Source organism: Coccomyxa subellipsoidea (genome assembly GCF_000258705.1).
Source record: "Coccomyxa subellipsoidea C-169, whole genome shotgun sequence".
Classification (NCBI taxonomy): Eukaryota; Viridiplantae; Chlorophyta; class Trebouxiophyceae; family Coccomyxaceae; genus Coccomyxa; species Coccomyxa subellipsoidea.
In genome coordinates, this window is record NW_005178031.1 from 472,612 (window position 1) to 491,260 (window position 18,649).

At 51.6% G+C, this 18,649-nt stretch overlaps 1 protein-coding gene across 1 annotated transcript; it reads left to right on the forward strand.

Moving 5' to 3' along the window:
* Positions 1 to 1,303: 1,303 nt before the first annotated feature.
* Positions 1,304 to 16,550, forward strand: COCSUDRAFT_43135 (hypothetical protein; the record flags this gene model as incomplete). Its single annotated transcript, XM_005645880.1, has 30 exons — positions 1,304 to 1,514; positions 1,874 to 2,016; positions 2,520 to 2,675; positions 2,985 to 3,054; positions 3,322 to 3,452; positions 3,699 to 3,824; positions 4,094 to 4,156; positions 4,469 to 4,570; positions 5,039 to 5,149; positions 5,401 to 5,494; positions 5,688 to 5,977; positions 6,325 to 6,444; positions 6,828 to 6,878; positions 7,199 to 7,517; positions 7,824 to 8,002; positions 8,444 to 8,566; positions 8,903 to 9,163; positions 9,584 to 9,670; positions 10,066 to 10,206; positions 10,596 to 10,743; positions 11,082 to 11,275; positions 12,478 to 12,679; positions 13,100 to 13,195; positions 13,495 to 13,703; positions 14,073 to 14,189; positions 14,602 to 14,685; positions 14,899 to 15,111; positions 15,410 to 15,830; positions 16,022 to 16,168; positions 16,486 to 16,550. 30 exons carry the CDS (start codon positions 1,304 to 1,306, stop codon positions 16,548 to 16,550), a joined length of 4,674 nt encoding a protein of 1,557 aa, XP_005645937.1.
* Positions 16,551 to 18,649: the final 2,099 nt, after the last annotated feature.

An 18,649-nucleotide genomic window follows, 5' to 3' on the forward strand; every position in this document is an offset into this window, starting at 1 on the left:
GTAATGAGATTGAGGGCGGTGACCTCACGTGCTTGCTGAAAGTGGCTGCACAGCTGTCTTGATGTTGCGTCTATCTCAAGGGATGAATCATGCAAGGTTTTGGTTTGCTTAACATTTGCGGTGGATTGTCAGTTCAAGATCTTGAACTGCCGTTTCCAGAACTGCTGTTGTGTTTTCAAGATTCTTCTTTAGCACATACCAAGTGAGTCTGAGCCGTCTGCACCATATTAGGTGTATATGTCCAGGTCGAAGATGGTTTGTGCGCATGTAAAGTAACAATTGACTTCAACTCGCAAGCTTGACAGCTTGCGAGTTGACAAGGCTGCAAGCCTGCGCATATCGGCCCCGGGTTCCGGCTGCAGACGGACCTGTGTATGCCCTATGGCCCTCTGGGCTCTGGGTTCGCCACTCTCCTACAGAATATTATTATTTTTACTATTATTGACATGCATGATTCAAAAAAATGTTCCCTTCAAACCTGCAGTCTCGGCTGGCGTTCCTTCTGGAAAGACGCGGTGGGCTTTTGTCATCGATGTTTCTTTCCGAACTTTACCAGAGGTTTCTTCATCTACAAGTAGATTGAAACGAAAGATAAAGAAGAAGACGTATCGTCAATTGGACAGACCGTCACTGGCCAGGAGTGCTGGTGAGCGCCTCCCCGATCCGCAAGATTTCCTTCGGAGCAGACAGGGAACCACATTGACGGGGAAATTTCAGACCGATTTTATGTTGATGCAAGGAGATTCAGTGCTAGAGTGCGTATAGAAGGTCGCACAAGGTGTTTCAATGGCTTTTAGTCCTTTCCGGGTCTGTCTCCGTCGGCTAGATCTGGCAGATCGGAGAGCAAGAGTATTGCGCTCAAGCGATATGTCACAGATGCTTCAACTACATATCAAAGATATTTCGATTTGAATGCACGCTGATGGCGTCCAAGTGCGGTTCGGCATAGTGAACCGCCCTCCGGCATCGTACTATATGTTTTGATCGCGAAGGCGAGGGCGTCCACTCAGCCGGAGCCTCGGGCAGGCTTTACTTAAGCGATGTCAAGGCGATTACACACGATCTTACTTCCAGACATCATACCACGGAGATAGCGGCGACCTGCAGCCCCGGCGGAAGCAGTTCACAGCAGGGGAAGAAGAGGATCTGCCACAGTTACCTGGGGTGCTAGACAGGACGGGGCAGATTTACGTCTGGGTTGCATGCCTCACCATCTTCCATGATTTTTTGCAGGAATAGACCGGTAAATAAGCGGGATCAAGGACAGGGCAGCTGGTGAGAGACTCCAATCAAGTCAGCGCAGATGGCAAGGACCCAGGTCCTCCCACTGGTGGCAGCCCTGCTGCTCCTTTGCGGCGGCCTGTGCTCAGCCCAGAAAGTTGAACTGGCGCCACAGATCAACACAGCCCTTATGCAGCAGGCAGCGGCCTTACAGCAGCAGAGTGGCACTGTAAAGGCTGCTAAGGCCATGGCCACACCCACCAGGGTCTCACAACTGAGGGATCCCAAACCAGGTATTGATCGATCCCAATCCCAACTTGCCTGCTGCAGCATTTGCGCGTGGCACCTTACACCCTCCCGTGTCACTGCATAATGAATGGGCACAGCAGCTACATCATGGCTCAGCTGTGCGACTCCCCAACAGAAGCTGAATACTACCCCTTAGTCTTGGGTTTTGTGGCATTGAGGGCATCTGGCCCCCATGTGTAGAGTTTAGGGATTAGGGTGCATGATGTGCAACCTCAGAACGTGTGCTTTTGGGGGAACCTCGATGCGCGGAACACTGTTCAAGGAACCCCACATGCAGCAGCGAGCCAGGCATGCGGCATGCATGTCACAAATGACTAAAGATGCCTTGATTTGCGCCGCGCAGGAGCGCCCGCGCCGGCGCCGGAGGCCGCCCCGGCGGCACCGGCGACGCCCGCGTCTCGCGCTGCGTTCCCTGGCACCGGCGCCGCCCCGGGCACCAACACGCCCGGCGGCACCGGCGGCGCATTCCCCGGCCGCATCGAGAAGGTGCGCACACCGGGGATGCATTGTTAGAACAACATGGTGTTCCTGCCAGAGGCAAAGTGTGCCTGGCGGAGAGCCTGCCAAAATCATACTCCTTGATGGACTCCCCAAACTCAAGCGTTCGCAGGGTGTTCAGTTTTTACATCAAATGTTTGTACCGCCCTTGCCAGCCGTCAGGCTTAAATAGGGCCTCAAGGGACATCCAGGGATGCCCACACACATGTCATCCTCTTGGGCAACTTTTGCAGGCAACTAAGGACGCCCTCAATTCCCAAGTAGAAATCGTGTTGTCAATGTCAGTCGGGGTGTTTTTCGCATCCATAATTAGTGCATAATATGTGCTGGTATTGCACAGTTCCTCTCATCAGAGCGCATGCCCCCATGATGGCGAGGCCAACCTTGCCTTCAGCATGCCTGACATTTTGTCTCTTTGCAGAGGGTCATGTCCAGGCTTCATCAGGGCGTCGGAATAACATTATGTTAATATTGTGGGGTTTATATCGCAGACCCCTGCAGCATCTGCCCCGGCCCCCGCTGCGCCGCGAACCGGCCTGCCCGGCGGCTACAACATGGCAGGCAACAACGCTGATGTTGCCACTTCGCGCGCCGCCGCAACAGCCGCCGCTCAGGAGGCAGCGAACACCACCCCGGCTCAGCCAAAGGTTGGTTCTAATCATACTCCTGATTCCCCTTTGTTTCACATTTTCCTGCACCAACTATCCTCCTTGGCAGCCAATGAGTGAAAATCAACAGCAACGAATTGTATTGTCCTGAAGATTGGGATGTTTTTGTGAGGTGTTTGGCCCTCAAGAAAAATCTGAAGGGACTGTACCGGAGTAGAGGGTGTAGCTGACATGATCAATATGTGGGGTGTAATTGTGGGCCTGACTTTTTAGCCATCAAGCCAGGCCCAAAACCTAAAGTAGGATGCAGATGTGCAACATTTAAAAGTGATATTTGCATGTGCGCAGGAGAGAGTTACTGCTCAGGCGACTCGTGCTGCCGAGAAGCACAGAAAGAAGCACGCAGAGAGCGCTGAGAGTGAGTCTTTGCATGCTCCTTTACACTTCACTCTTAGACTGTCCTGCCTACCGTGGCAGTGTATTGGTTCAGTGCAGCCAGGGACAGTTGCAAGGCCGTTGCAATACCAGCAGACTCTCCAGGAATGACTGGCAATGTCCTGTATTCACGCTACAACCAGCACAAAGTGTGTTTGCCCTGACACATTGGCCTAGGCTGAATTTCCATGAAACCCTCCGCAAACTTGTAGATTTTGACATTTTAAATTTGGTTTCGAATTTGGCGCAGCCGGTGCCGACGCGGTGGGCCAAGTGACATCCAGCAGCGGAGCAAGCAACGCGGCAGCTGCCACGCAGCCGCTAACACCCACTGACTCAACTGTGGGTGCCTTCACCACAATCTCAAACACTAACCCCCAGGTGAGCGAGTCGTTTCCCCTCGTGTAAAGCCTGGAATTGCCGCATGTTTGTTCCTGGAAGGACTGCTCTGATCAAAGCTTCGGCCCTCCGGAGAGAAAGACTCAATAACAATGCAAAGCATGCGCATCATGGGGATTGTGGGATTTGCAAAACGTGAGCACTGACAGGATGCTGCATCTCATGAAGAAAGATTATGATCGATTAGCCGAGCAGATAAGCTAATCTAAATAAAAGTGACGGGTGCAGACCGTCACTGCTGCCGCGCAGCCGCAAGCCGCTGCCAGCGTGACGGCTGCCGGCTCCGCTGCGCAGATCCCAGCAGCAGGCACCTCTGGCATGATGGGAGCCATTCAGCAGCCTCAGACAAACCTGGTGCGCTGGTTGTTTCAAAATGCATCTTTCCACCCCAATTGCTTGCTTGCTTGCAACAGTGGAAGCAAATGCTTGCTGCAGGGCGCAAGCAGGCTAGTGGCAGCCTTTGGCGAAGTTTCTTCTGATGCAATGCAGTGTAAAATGCGAGCAGCAAGGCCAAGAGCATTTGTGAGAGAAGCGCGTATGGCACATTCATGACACTTGAGTTTGATGTGTGGTCGCTGGGAATGCAAAGTTGGGATTATAAGCAACGTGTTGTGGGTTTTCAGATGGCAGCTGATGCATATGCAGCGGATGGCACCTTCTACACTGGAGACGGCCAGGTTGTGCAGGTACGCTGAGACTTTCGCACCTCAAAACTTGTGCAAAAAAATGCCTTCCAATACTTATGACGCCTGGATGCGTTAGGAATACTTGACCTGTCCATTGCAAGCGCCACCTTTGTTGGGCCAAACTCTGCTCTGACGCAAGCGGACAGCTGTAAATGCAGAGTCCTACTTTGTAGGACTATGCTACTTATCCTTCTCAATTGAGGCATCCAGGAAGATGCCTGATAAGTTTTGGGATGCCTCGGGCTTGCTCAGAAGTTCCTTCAGACCTTCTTTTGACGATGAATTTGGTATCAAGAAAATGGTGTTGTGCAGAAAACTTCCCAGGGATCAGTGCCTCCCACGGCTGCTTCCTCCACCACTGGACGGGTGGGCACAGAGCAGAGCACCAAGACCGCTGCTCGCAGCAGTTCCCAGGTGTGGATCCGATGTACACACATGCACAACTCAAATGTTAAGTTGAGCTTTTCCAATTTTTGCAGGGACAAGCTACGAGGCTGCAATCTGAAAGAGTGCAGCCTCCAAGCTTGGTTGCTACGCTTCATTGAGCGCACACACTGCTGTTTTCTTTGGCGGTGGACCGGAAAAAATATTGCTCGAAGCAAGCCAGAGTGGCATTGGTTCAAATGTGGAAGCATGCACAGGCTCACATACGTCCATGTAGCACATCATGATATGCATGCATGCATGCAGGCAAGTTGAGATATTGGTTCAACAGTGAGAGATTTGCAGTCAATCCTGCAGGGCAGACCCTGACACATGTGAACACAATGAATGAATGAATGAATGAATGAATGAATGAATGAATGAATGAATGAATGAATGAATGAATGAATGAATGAATGAATGAATGAACGAATGATTGAATGATTGAATGCGGCGCAGGTGGGCAGCATTGACGTGGACAACACGAGCCGATCAGCGCTGCAGAACAGCAAGGCGGCTGCCACTGCACCCGCTGCAGGAGTCAACGCCTCAGGCCGCCGACTCTCTCAGGTGCAGCCACTCCCCTGTCACTCCTTTGCTTGTGGACGTGTCATTCAAAGCAAGTACTCCATTATCCGCTGGGTGAAAACTGTGAAGGCTGCCAAATCCTACCCCTGGTTGGACTTGCCAGATCCAAGCAAGACACTCAATCATCCTCTGGCAAGAAAAGCTAATAATAATAATAATAATAATAATAATAATAATAATAATAATAATAATAATTATAATAATAATAATAATAATTGAGTGTTGCCGCGCAGAGCACTGACCTGGCGGCAGCTGCCCAGCAGTTTCTGGCCGGCTTCGCCAACGGGGCGCAGCAGGGCGGCCAGGCCGCGTCCAGCCAGACAGCCGGTGAGTCACCATGACGTCCTATAAAACTAGTTTGTATTGTTCTCTGAGTGGTCACATCTGTGAATTTGTGTGTCCTTTGCTGACCAGCTCGCAAGCTGTCGCCACCAATTGCTGCACAAGCAGTTTCAAGATTTGAAAAAATCGGATATTTAAATTTTCAAATTTGAAAGTTCGATTTCGAAAATGCGTGCAGGTATCTCTGCGCAGCCGCTTGTCGGCCGCACGCAGACCAGCAGCCTGCAGACGGGAACGCCCTCTGCCGCCGCGGCAGCCGATCAGTCCGGGGTGGTTTCCGGCAAGACATACCAGACTGCCTCTCAGGCATCCCCGCTGACCCCTTACAACACAGCCATGGAAAACTCTATCGGCAACATCGTGCAGGAGGTCACGAGCAGCTTCGGCAAGCAAGCCGGGTCATCCCTACAGCAGCAGACCGGCGCTGCGGCCTCCAGTGAAATCCCTGCCGCCAACCAATTCACCCAGGTGGGGTGTGAACGCTGTAGCTGTGATCAGGTCTATGCCCTGGAAATGACACCATAGCTCTGTCAAAGCCATTGCACAAAGAGAATGTTCTGTCATGGCTAAAGAGATTGGAACGGCACGAGTGGCATTGATTATAGCGGAAGTCTGTCTAATTGGACCTCTGACCTGACACCTGCATGATTGCTGATGTTGATTTATAAAATTTGTCTCTCAGGATGGATGCACAAAGGTAACAAAAGAAGCACCGCAGAAGCCAGACAGAGGGACAGGAATCCCACCCAACTTTTCCTGACTTTTTTGCATGCAAGCAAGGTGCATTGCTGACAAGTGTGGGGTGTGCTCTGTAGCCGGCGCTGCCTGCCAACCGGGAGATTGTGAGCTTTAATGTGCCCCAAATGCCCAACGTGCTCTCGGGTGGCGGCGCGGGCGCACTTGCCGGCCGCAAGCTTCAGGACGCAGCCGGCATGGTGCGTTCCCTCCTTTTCTCCCAACAATTATTCGGTAATTCATTAATATTTATTGCTACTAACAGACTTAGTTTCTCCTTGTGGAAAGACACTATTAAGTTCATTTTTTGAAGTCCAAAGGGTTGGAGATTTGCAAGACCTGCCCTGAAGTCCTGTAGAGAGCAAGCGTCATGCGTGGTGCATATTCCTCTTTCATCTCTATTTAGAAAATTTTGATGTGTCAGTAACTGCTTTGCTTTGAGTGTGAAGCAGTGAGAGACCTGCCCTGGAGTCCTTCAGGCAGGAACAGGGATCATGCATGGTCAATAATTTTCTTGAGGAGAGGGAGCACAAGACGTTAAAATCATAATAGTGATCTCATGATTGTGGGCTGTGCTGTGCAGATTTCCCCGCCCCAGCCAGTCCAGGAGGCCGCCCCACTTGACATCAACCAGGTAATTACATCCACAGCAAACATCCCTGTCAAAATGCCCGTTGCGCCAAAAACTTGACCTCTGTGCAGCCTCCCCACACTTAGCCAATCATATCCTGGGAGTACACCAATCTGAATCTGTCTCCTGCACTTTGAGACACCATTGTTGGCTGTTGATTTATTGGGTGACACATTATGTTCCAGTAGAACATTATGTTTTTAGCGAGGGGAGGCAGCCCTTCCTTCGGGTTTGGCGATCGCATATAGAGTCAATACAAGCACTTTCCCCTGCCATTATTTTGAGATGAAGATGCTAACCTGCACGCATGGTTGTTTGGACAGGCGCAGACAACGCCCCTGGCCGCCCTGCAGCATCTGGCCAACACAATCACAGAAGCCACCGGCCCCACAGCGCTGCGCTCCTCTCAGCCGATGGCCGCCGCTTCAAACTATGGCGCCACTTCTGGCAACGCCGCAGACGGAAGCTTTGGCGCCGATTACCCATCCTCGGCCGCCGCCGCGCAGCCGTCGCAGCCGGCGTCCGGTGCATCCCTGAACGGAGCGCAGCCCTTTGCCTCAGCCGACAACGCTTACAACGGCGGCAGTGCTGGTGGCTATGGAAGCAGCGCCGGTAGCCTGACACCATCTGCCTCCGACACAGGTAGCTGCCTGGTCCAATCAGCCCTTGGCAAAAGCATGAAATCCTTTGTTGCGAACAATCAATTCTGAAATGTTAACATTAGCCTGTGCACATTTAAGAACCTAAACTATCTCAGGGTGGTGCTGCACGTTTCCTTGAAGATACCATAAGTTCAGTACATGTGCAATCAATACCTGAACACCACAGTAACTGTGAGCGCAGCGTACACCTCCTTTTCAGAGCAGACGCAGCCTGCTCACTGGTTCAAACTCTAGTAATTCATGCAAGAGATATCCGTGCTAAAAATCACATGCATGTTTGGTGCAGCGGCCGCCAGTGGCTACAACGCGCAGCCGATGGCGTCAGCCGGTCAGGCCGTGCCGGCCAGCGGCTCGGACGGATCCAACTTCAACGCGGGCCGCGGCGCAAGCGCAGAGCAAAGCCTTGGGGGCCTCACAGGCGTCGCTATCAACCTGCTCAACGGACGCCGCCTGCTGCAGCTGGACGTGCGCCCTTGAACTCAGAAGAAATTCGAATTTGAACTCGAAGTTGACAGTCACATGTCTGGCCGATCCGGGACTGCAAGCACAACTTCGTGTGAGAGCTGGCCGCCTGACAAACCTATGGCAAATTGACATGCGCCCTCACCTTCCTTTTCCATTCAAAGATGATGCAGCCAAACAAGCAACAGTAGCACCCCCGTTTGGAAAGCAGCAAAGACAAGACACCAAGGCTTGTCGGTGTGAAGTGAACAGGGGTGGCGGACAGTCCCATACATCCTTGTGGCTTGCGGTATGCTTGCGAGCATGATTTGCCGCTTTAATTGAAAAAGAAAATTGAAAAAAGGGATCGTCTGGGGACGTTGCAGTCTTGGCATGCCTGAACATCGGTACGAGCTGGTATTTATCACGTATCATCTGCTGACCCGCAATGTGCCTGCTGCGCAGTCAACCACCCTGGACACCGTAGCGGCAACAGTTGCCCAGGACACTAGCGTGCAGAGCGCAGCTGTGAGCCTTGTGAAGGCTGCTTCCGCTGCTTCAGGCGCCTTCTGGACCTCTGCTCCCAAGGTCAGCTCCCAGGATCTCTCAAGCTTCCCATATCATTCCTCAATTTCAAGTTGATCTATTGCCGGCCATATATCGTGCAGACGTGCAGCGGCTTCTTTTGCAAGAATGGCAAAGGAGTCTGGATCATCTGCTGCCTACCACTGCAATGTTGGGCAAAAGTGTTTGCGGTGTTAGTCTGGAATCATAATGCTTTATTGCGCACGCCATTAACATGCCCTAGCTTCACAACAGGAGCAATCTGCCTGTGACTGTGCTTGCAAAACGCCCTTTGCACTTCAGTAGCGTTGACCATCAATGCAGCAGGGTTCTCAAGGGGTGCGTGCTGTTGTGAAACAGGACGCGGCAGCCGCCGTGAAGGTGATCGATCTGGCGGTGGCCGACAAGGCCTCCGTGGCAGCTGCCACGCAGCTGGCGGGCGCCGTGCGCGCAGCCGCCATCACGGCCTTCGGCTCCTCGCTGCCTGCGTCCCTGTCTACAGCAGCGTCCAATCTGAATTTTGCAGCGCTCGTTCAGGACAGCGCCGTGCAATCGGCCGTCGTGCCCGTGCTACAAGCCGCCGCGGCAGCCGCTGGCAACTCATGGAACGCCGTCGCACTGGTGCGCTACTATTACATGAAAAATCCTGTGACCCTGAACCCTAGCACCCTGCAATAACAGTGTAAGTTATCTCTGCAGAGATAGTTTTCCACCAGGCAAACCTCCTGGAACGCTGGTGCTCCCATTGTCATTCCGAGACTTTCCTAGTGAAGCAGCAGACAAAGAGAGGGTATACTGCAACCCTGTTGTAGTATACCCTGATAACTGATTGCGCATGGGCGGTTGGGTGCTGCAGTGAATTACTAATGATTAGATACGAATAACTTTCAAACTATTTTCTGACCGCCAGGTGCCGGCTGCCACGAGCTGATGTTGTGGTCAGTGAGCTTAAATGTCTATAGAGTCACCCGAAGAATCTAGGGAAAGGTGTCATCACTTAGCCGCAGGCCATTCTTGAAATTTCATGTTCACATCTTGCAGGGCCTGAGCGGTGCTGCCGAGGAGACGGTGGCGGCGGCGGTGGCCGACCCGGCAACCGTGACGGCCGCGCGCAGTTTGGCGCAGACCGTCATCAGCGAAACAGCGCTCATGAGCTTAGGCACCAGCATCGGCAGCCTCTTCTCGGGCCGCCGTCTCGCGCAGGCAAGCATTGATTTCCCCATGCATGCAACATTAGCTTATCATGCGCTCATGCTGATAGCTTAGGAAAGGATCGGCTCGCCAGCTCTTCCTGCGCTTGGAAGAGCAAAGAGTGTAATTAGGTCGAAACAAAATTTGAAATGGCGCAGTATACTGTCTGAAATGTTGGGATGCACAAGCCAATCGATCTGTGAAAGCTTGCGCAAGATTGCTTTGAGGGCAATGAAAAAGCATCTCTTGCCCGACGTGCTTTTTTCCACCCTGCTGCCACTCACTTATAGGATAATTGCCACACCCTGCTCACGAGATGCTACATGCTGCAGGCGAACTTTAACGATGTCATGAGCAATGTGGCGACGGACCCTGCCGTGCAGGCGGCAGCTCTGCACGTTCTGGAAGCTGCCAACACCGAGGTGGCTGCACTCAAGGCGCTGCACGCATCCGATACCGAGACACCGGCCCTGGTACGCGCTACTTGCCTCGCCTTTTTCTAATCTGAAATTGAATTTGAAGGACATATTTGAATTTGAAACCGTGCATATGAGCGCATGACCACTGGTTGCTGTTGTGCATGCTTTTGGTTGAGCACATGCACATGCTCAGCAGCACTGAAGCAGATCCTGATTGAATTGTTGTGTGGCATGGACCGACTACGCACTTTTGAAAATTTCCTTCAGGCAGAATTCCATTGCGTGGCATGCCATGTTGGTGGGGCAATGCTCCCCTGTCAGCTGAATCCAGGAACAGGATTCCACCGGTAGCGTGCAGCATCATCGTTTTTCTGCCAATGTTCAAAATTCCAATTTTAAGATTCAAATTCGAATGCCACGCTCACCTGTCATATGCTGGGCAGGCACCGGCGCCGGCGCAGGAGCAGGTGACAGGAGGCACAACCCTGTCAGCTCTGCAGCAGCTGGTAGCGAGCGTCAGCCACAATGCCATTGCCACCGCTCTGCCCTTCACCGCGCAGACGCAGTCCTCTTCCACCTCCGGTCCCATCGGTGCGCAGCCTCTTGGAGCTCTGTCAGTAATAGGCTGTTTGCCAGTGCTTTGGCCAAGAAAGGCTCGGTGTTGGAGATTATCTCAGTGTTGGTGACTCGCTGGTTGAAGTTTGGGATTCTCTGGTTGGGTAGACACGCGGGTGTGCTTGGCATATAATATTGGCGGCGATTTATGTCATTCCCGGGACTGCATAAGAGGAGGCACGCTCCCAGTTTCAAAAAGTCTATTGTCACCGAACAATGGGCTCCTCACCTCGACCTTTGACATTTTGACTCGATCACAATGCTCATATGGTTTTACAAACACCATCTAAATGCACATGGTGTCATGCGCGCAGACTGGGAGGCGGTCTTGGCGGCCCCCGGCAACGCGGCGGCGGCGGCGGCCGCGGCGCAAAAGGATTCTGCGGTGGTGAAGCAGTTTGACGCGACCCAGACGGCGCGCGACGCGGCCGCGAGCGTGCAAGGGGCGGTCGCCGGGCTCCTGTCCGGGGCCGGCGGCCGCCGCCTTGCGGCCGCCGGCAACGGGCAGGTGCCGGCCCGCTCCCCCTGCACATGACCTGAATACATGACTGATGATGAATACGGTCTAGGAGTGTTGAATCTAGGGCTTTGGACTTCCGTCCCGGGACCGGGCAGGTGCCGGCACGGTCCCTGCAGATGCCATGAACACATGACAAATAGGGTTCAGGGGTGTTGAAGGTGCTTCTAGGGCTTTGAAATGCTGTGGTGAGGGGTTTTGAAGGGTTGGATCTGGGCAGGTGCCGGCCCGCTCCCTGCACTAGCTCTGAGCATCCTCATGACGTTCTACAAGATCATCAGGGGGAAAAACAGAATTGTGAATGCAAACACCATAGAATTCCGCTATGGGTGGGGTGATGACTTTGCGGGCGTAGTCCAGGGAAAATTCCCACACCGGAATGGAATGGAAATGCTAGGATGCTCGACATATGTGTGCAAAAACCTTTTCAGACATGCTGGCCTCATGGCTGTGCTGCCCCCGTGATTGCTCCTTTGGAGGGGATTGATTCTGTGGCAATTATGGAGCGCTGTATTTATGTTTTGCAACACTTTCCATGCGCACTGCTTGGTGCTGCAGTTTGGCTCGACAGTGCTAAAGTGCCTGCTGCGGAGTTCTGTTTATTGCTGTCAGCAGGCCTGTATATTTCGTTGAGTTTGGTTGGACTTTAGTGGGCCCTTTCCTTATCAGGGATGACAACCATCTGCAGGAACATCAGCATTCAGCTTACTGAGAGCTTCTCTGAGGGCAAGATGGGGGATTTAAAATACACTCACTTGATGCAACATGGGGCTATTACAGATCAAATCAAGGTTAGAAGTGGGGAAATAATCTTTGGTTTTCAGTATATTGCTTTGAGATTTCTGCAGTGCGTCAGGAATTCAGATAGCAGGAGGCTGTGAAGGCCCTGCATGATTTGCTTTGTAAATACCTTCAAGCGACCTCTGAAGCCCGCAACAATCTCATTTCTGCAGCTGCTGCACAGCTGCTTTGTGCTCTGTACGTTTGGATCAAATGTGTATTTTCAATTACTGCCCCGCCTAGATTGCGGCATGAATTCTGAAGCGAAGCGGGTTTGTGGACAGTGGAAGTGAGGCCGGCAGACTAACACGCTGCTGCAAGTCTTCAGTGGACTTAACGCTCCTCAAATTTCTGGAGAGTTATTATAAATTATGCGCAAGGTTGAGTTTCAATTCAGATTTCTGACCATGCAGGCGGCAGCGAGGGCGCTGCAGTCTGACGGAGAGGGCCTGCTGCCTAATCTGGGCACGTCGATGACTAACACGCTGAGCTCGCTGTCGACTAATGCGCGCAGCGCCGGAGAGAACGCCGTCATAGAAGTTGCCAAGCATGTTGTGCGCACTCTGGGCGTCGATTCCAACACTCAAGGCTTCGCCACTCCGCACTCCCAGTACGGTGAGCTCCAGTCTTAACTGATAATTCTTTTTAAATTTCGGATTACCCAGATACCTAGTCCCGATAATTAGATTAGGTCCTGCTGTAAGATTAGAGAGCCAGCCAGGTGGTTCTGGAGCTAGACCACAGCTCCGTCTGGTTCATTTCGAGACCAACAATGTGTGCGCATGCAAGGCAATGCGAGCGCGAGGTGAAGCACGAGTCATCAATAAATTGTCTTGCGATCTGCAGTGGTCCAAATTGTGCATGCAGCGAACGTCATGGGTCAAGGCTTAGGGCATTGCCTTGACGCCTATGGCATGTCAAAGTACTTTTGACAGCAGTCATTCCCATACTTTGGCGTGCAATCCTGAGGCATGAGGAAATACAGAACGGCCATGAATAATTGTCACAAAGGCTGACGTGGCGTGCTGACTGCAGGTTACAACCCCATAGCAGCGGTTGTGCCTTACGGCTCTGCCACAAACACTGCACCTACGGAACTGCCTCAGACTTCTGTCAACACTGACGCATCAGGTGCGTTCCAAAGCTCTTTCATCACCCTCCAATCTCTGCAAACTCTTCTGTTCGATTCTATTTATCTTTGTGCTATTTTACAATAGCTGCAGCGGTGTCTTGTGCTGCAGCAAGTTGCCAAAAAGTTGCCCAAAAGCTTGAACAGCACAAACACACAGTGAATCTTGTCTGACCAATTTCTGCTGCTTCAGGGATCTTTGATTGTGCAGTGCCATCCATTGCAGCTGGATCAGCGAAAGCAACAATTTTAATCTATGTGGCGATTATTGCAGTTTGAGGGGTGCTTCAAATTGGTGCAGGCACAATCACAGCGAGCGCTTTGAATGGGCTGGCAACCACAACGGACACAGCAGGTGCGTCACAGGACAGCGCCACGCCTCTGGCAGCTGCCGTGCAGGTGCCTGCGTACGCAGCAGCTTCCAAGCAGTTGCCCACGTCTGCGGCGCAGCTTCCCGCTGACTACACATCAGCGTCCACCTCGGCGCTTGGCAGGAGGCTGCTGGATCAGGTGAGCCTATCTTTACAATACCCGTCCAGCTGCATGCGAAGGTTTGGCGCTGCATGTAGTCACCCTCTGCATTTTTGACCAACAAGCAGAGGGTTCCTTTGATGCCATTGTGCACAGCGTTCTCGGGCAAGACAGTGCAATATATTGATCAAGAAAAAAACCTCTACATCGGGCTTTGGTCTGATTGCAGATAAAATTCTACATGCAGATAACTAGATGCGCATTCTAGGCCTATCAAATGGCATCTCTCTGTGCTTGCACAGCTGCGGACAGTGTCGGGCTTGAAATAGGCGTAGCTTGCCTCCTAACTTATGTGTTCTCCATCCTGATGTGCTTGTATCTGAACAAGCTTTTCTGACATGCTTGCAGGCAGCGCAGCAGACAGGCCCAACGCTACAGTCAATTGTTTCCACTGTTTCGAGTCTGGCCAGCGCGGTCCAGAATGCCCTCTCCCCATCTTCGGCGCCCCAGGCAAGCAGTGTGCAGGTGAAATGATGCAGCCGTGTGTTTTTTGTATATATATAGCATGCTGAGAAGGCGTGTGCGTTTTTGTTATCTTGTAGGGATGCTTCTGGTGTGGGTTTCCTCTTGCAAATGCATGCCCTCCTTTGTAGTTCTGTGTAAGGGCGCTGCTGGCATGTGTCAATTGCAACAGCCTGTATATTTCTGCAGCATGTAAAGTAAATTTTCTGATTGGATTCATTTTTCTCTTCTGTCTTCAACACTATTTCCCTTACATGCAGAGTGCCTAGCTCATGCCCTTTCTCATACGATTCTAGTGACAGGAAGACTGCACCGTGGTCTATTCTTCTTCTGGGTTGCTTGCTATTGATCATCAGTTGTCTAGCTATAGACGTTCACAACCACAAGAGCTGAAGATTAGCTGCATTGTGTGCAGGGCCAGGCTGCTTCAGGCACAATAGCCCCACAGCCTGTCACCTCCCAGGGCACCAAAACTGCCCTTTCAGAGCCAAGCTTCCAGGTGAGCGGCCCGAAAAGATCCCTTTCATCCTCAAAGGGCAGATGCCATCCTCTACTTATCCACCCCTGAACTACCCTTCTCTCCTTGTGGACTCGCCTTCCGCCAATACAGCATCCAACCAATGCCAACCTCATCTTCCCATCACCTGCCTATTTCCCCTGTTTACTCTTCAATTCATATTTGAAATTGACAGCAATGTATTGTCACCTGCAGTCGGTCGGCAACGGCTATGGCTATGGCGGTGGGAGCAGCTATGGAAGCAACAGCGGCGGCGGCGGTGGCGGCGGTAAAGTGAGTGTGTCTGAGGCAAACACATACAGCGCAGAGGGCGGCAACCAGCTGTCCACGAACGACATCCACCTGGACAACTCGGCCTCAAATTTTGTCATCGGGCCTGACGGGAAGGTGCCCAGCCTTGCAAGCCAGGTGTGCTGCTTCGCGCTCTCTTCACTCTAAAAAAACCTTGATCTGTCTCCCTGTTGCAGAAAATTTTGATGGCTTCTTTGTGCTTCATGCGACCCGCAGAAGATGTGCACAGGAAACTCATGAAATAGTTTTTAAAAATAATAATCGTGGCCCTGAGCAATTGGCCCAAGCACGGAGATACTGATACCCGCTGCTCACTATCTGGCACACTAAGTCGCTCTCTTGCTGGTATATCACTTTCTTGTTGATAATTCGTGAAACAAAAAAGCTTGCTAAGTTTGGCGCATTGTCTCTTCAGGGGGGTGCAGCGGCGGTGGCGCAGCAGCTGGGACTGCTGGTGCCCAATGGGGGGACCTCGGCGTCCCAGAGCGTTCCCTCCCCGCCGGCCAGCACGAATTCAGATTCGAATTCGAATTCCGGATACGGCGGGTCTTACGGGGGGGTGATCACCCCCCAGCAGAGCCCCAGTTACGGCTACGGATCCAACAGCAACCAGAGCCCCAGCTACGGCTACGGGTCTAACAGCAACAACCAGAGCCCGGGGAACGGCTACGGAGCAAATAGCAACGCCGGCTACGGGAGCAGCGGGAATGGATACGGGTCAAATAACAACGGGTACTCGCCAGCGAACAATGCCGGCACTCCGAACACAGTGACTGCCTACAACACTGGCCAGTCCTACAGTGCTTCCTCGCCTGGGAACAACAACAACCAGTCAGGTGTGCCCCTCATTGCATTTCCAGCTTGGCATTAGATTGAGACCTGAGCATGTCTTTGCATTTGAATGTGGATCCTGGGGCCAAGCATTCTCTGAATCGACAAAGCAGAAACTGCTCACTTTCACGTGTGTATGCAAGCAGAGTTTTGATGCACTTTGAACTTTATTAAAGTAAGAAAGGATGTATTTCAGGTCCGACCATTCAGCAGGGGAGCAGCTATGCAGCGCCAGCGAATCAGCTGGAGACACAGAGCACCACAGCTTTTGCAAACGCTGTTCCCTACAGCTCAGCCCATCAGAATTGGGGCGCCACAACTGCCACCACTGGCATGCCTGCAGGTGGGCACTCATTTCTTTCAGCCAAACTGCGCTTCCAGCTTTTACCTTTTGCTGATTTCCGTTATGCTCTCTATTGAGTATTAAGGAGAGCTAAAGGCCCTTGCTTTGTTGCAGTGAGGAATGCTGCTTTTTGGCAGAATAAGTTTTCTCAGCGATCTCTGAGAGGATGTTGGGGCTAACCTCTTGCAAGAGAGCTTGCTGGAAGGGCAGAATGTCCGACATGCTCAATCTAGACAGATGGTCATGAAAAGTCCCAGACGGATGAAGCCTCTCTTTGGAATATGTAATCGTGGCTGAAGTCTAGTGGTCTGTGACAGGTAACAACAACTTGCAACGGCCAACCGGGGAAGCCGCGTCCTACCAGCAAAGTGCACAGGGTTGAATTTCAGCTGCTGATGTCAGCACTCAATCGATTTAAACGCATGCTAGTAGCATGAATGCACATGGTTGTACTAGAGCTAGTAGCTTCACAGTCTGTACTCGGACTTGCAAGTCAAAGGTTTTGATTTGATGTTGGCTGTACATATTTGATGGGGAGTCTGCCATGCTAGTCTGTTTCTACATGGAGAGGGGCTGCACCTTGGCAGCTGCTATTTCCTTTGCAACATTGATGGTCTCAGCTGCCTGTAACAAAGGGCGGTAAAGGATTTGCTTGATTCAGCCTGCCCTATTGAATCTGCTCCAGGGTTTCCTAAGCCCTCGTTTTAGGAGAAATTGGCCAACTGGAAGCACACTGCAATCTTGCAGGTTTGCTAACTTAGCAAACGCATTAAACACATGCAAACGCAGATTCAATTCACATCACAAGCAACACTGGTACCTTGAAATCCGTTAAAGAGATTGTGCACAAATGTGGCGAGCGTCGCACCAATGCTCTGCACTGTGACCGCGTTTCAGAATTGAATAGAGAAAAAGTGCAGACAGGGCAAGAGATTGGAGCATGCATGCGCACAGGTGTGCGTGCTAAATTTGGCTGTCGCGGTTTCGTGAAACGCCACCCTCCCTCATCTCGTTCTCCAATCAAACAGACATGCTCCAACAAAGCAGAAATTGTTTTTATGTTCGTAATACCTTCTGAAATATCGAGGATGCTTCTGTGGTCTTGTCTTCCACTGCTTGAGGCGCCAGTGATCCAGTCTTGTCTCAACCTTATAGATATCATACGACGGTTATATCGGGTCTGACGATCAGTTCTGATATTAGAAGATTTTTTTTTAATCTAGAAGGTTCTTAGACATGGGCAAAGTTCGCCTCAAGGCTAAAAAAACTGGGCTCGATGATGTCCTTCCGGAGGGTGTAGGACGAAAGATTGTGATTGGTATTCTGGGTGATGATAGATATTTCTTTCTTAAAATATTACTGAGGGGGTATAGCTCAAAAGCCATATCCAATTACCAAGACAAGAAGACATCGCTGACACTGCTGCAATTTGCCAGCATCATCGGCAACGTCCAGGCAGGCAAGTCTTCTGCGCAATAGACTACCGTTCTTTCGTAGACGTTGTAATATTCTTTCTGTACATTATAAATTACGCTCTTGACCTGTCAATTGTTCTTGCCCAGCAAGTGACTCTACAATCAAGAGGACAAGCAGAGCCCAATACAACGCAAACAAGTGTGTGGGCTTCACCAAACTCAATCACAGCCTCAATTCGTTCATTTATTGCTGCAGCTGGATTGCTTCTGAGCCTAGGAGCTGACAAGGACGTCCTCTGGGACTTTTCGTCGAGGCCAGGAGGCTGGGATAAAAAGGACTTAGAATGGCTTCCTCACAAGGCCAAAACACGCTTTCTGGAGAGCTGTGAGAATATCTGTGAGACGCGGCCGCCGATGTGCATACAGCCTATGCATGGCGCTCAGCTGACCATCCTCCACCTGGCGGTGTGTCCACTTGTCACAAAATGTGCCCAAATCATGTGCAAATCCTAGGTTTAGACAATCCTCTGCAGAGAGAAAGCTACGAGACACTGGTGACACAAAAAGTATACTCAAGCGGTACTGCACAATTCTCTGTATCGCCGCCAAATTTTTGACAGAGTGCAGACATACCGGAACTTTTCTGTGGACAATGATAGACTGCCAACAGACCAATGATCCACCTGAGATCTCTAAACCATGAATGTTGTTATCACTTTGGCGTGACTGCGGCTGTGCTCAGGCTCTGGCAAATCAGCAGCAGATGGTGGAATTCCTGGTGAAAAACAAATACGTGCCCGTAAACATCAGGGCAAGGGGCAGTGGAGTGACTCCGCTGCTGGCTGTGGCGGCAAAGCGATGCAGCTTGCTTGACGGGGTGAACCAAGTGATAACATCACACGTAGGAGACTGGTGAGTGCTCCACCTGCAAGAAGCATCCTGCCTTTGGCATTTTCATGTTGGCAATTGGATGTAAGTGCCATTACCGCACAGAACGGAGAAATCTGATACACGTGTTGCTGTACGTACCTAGATCCTAATTGCTTAGGAACTGTGACTGTGTCAA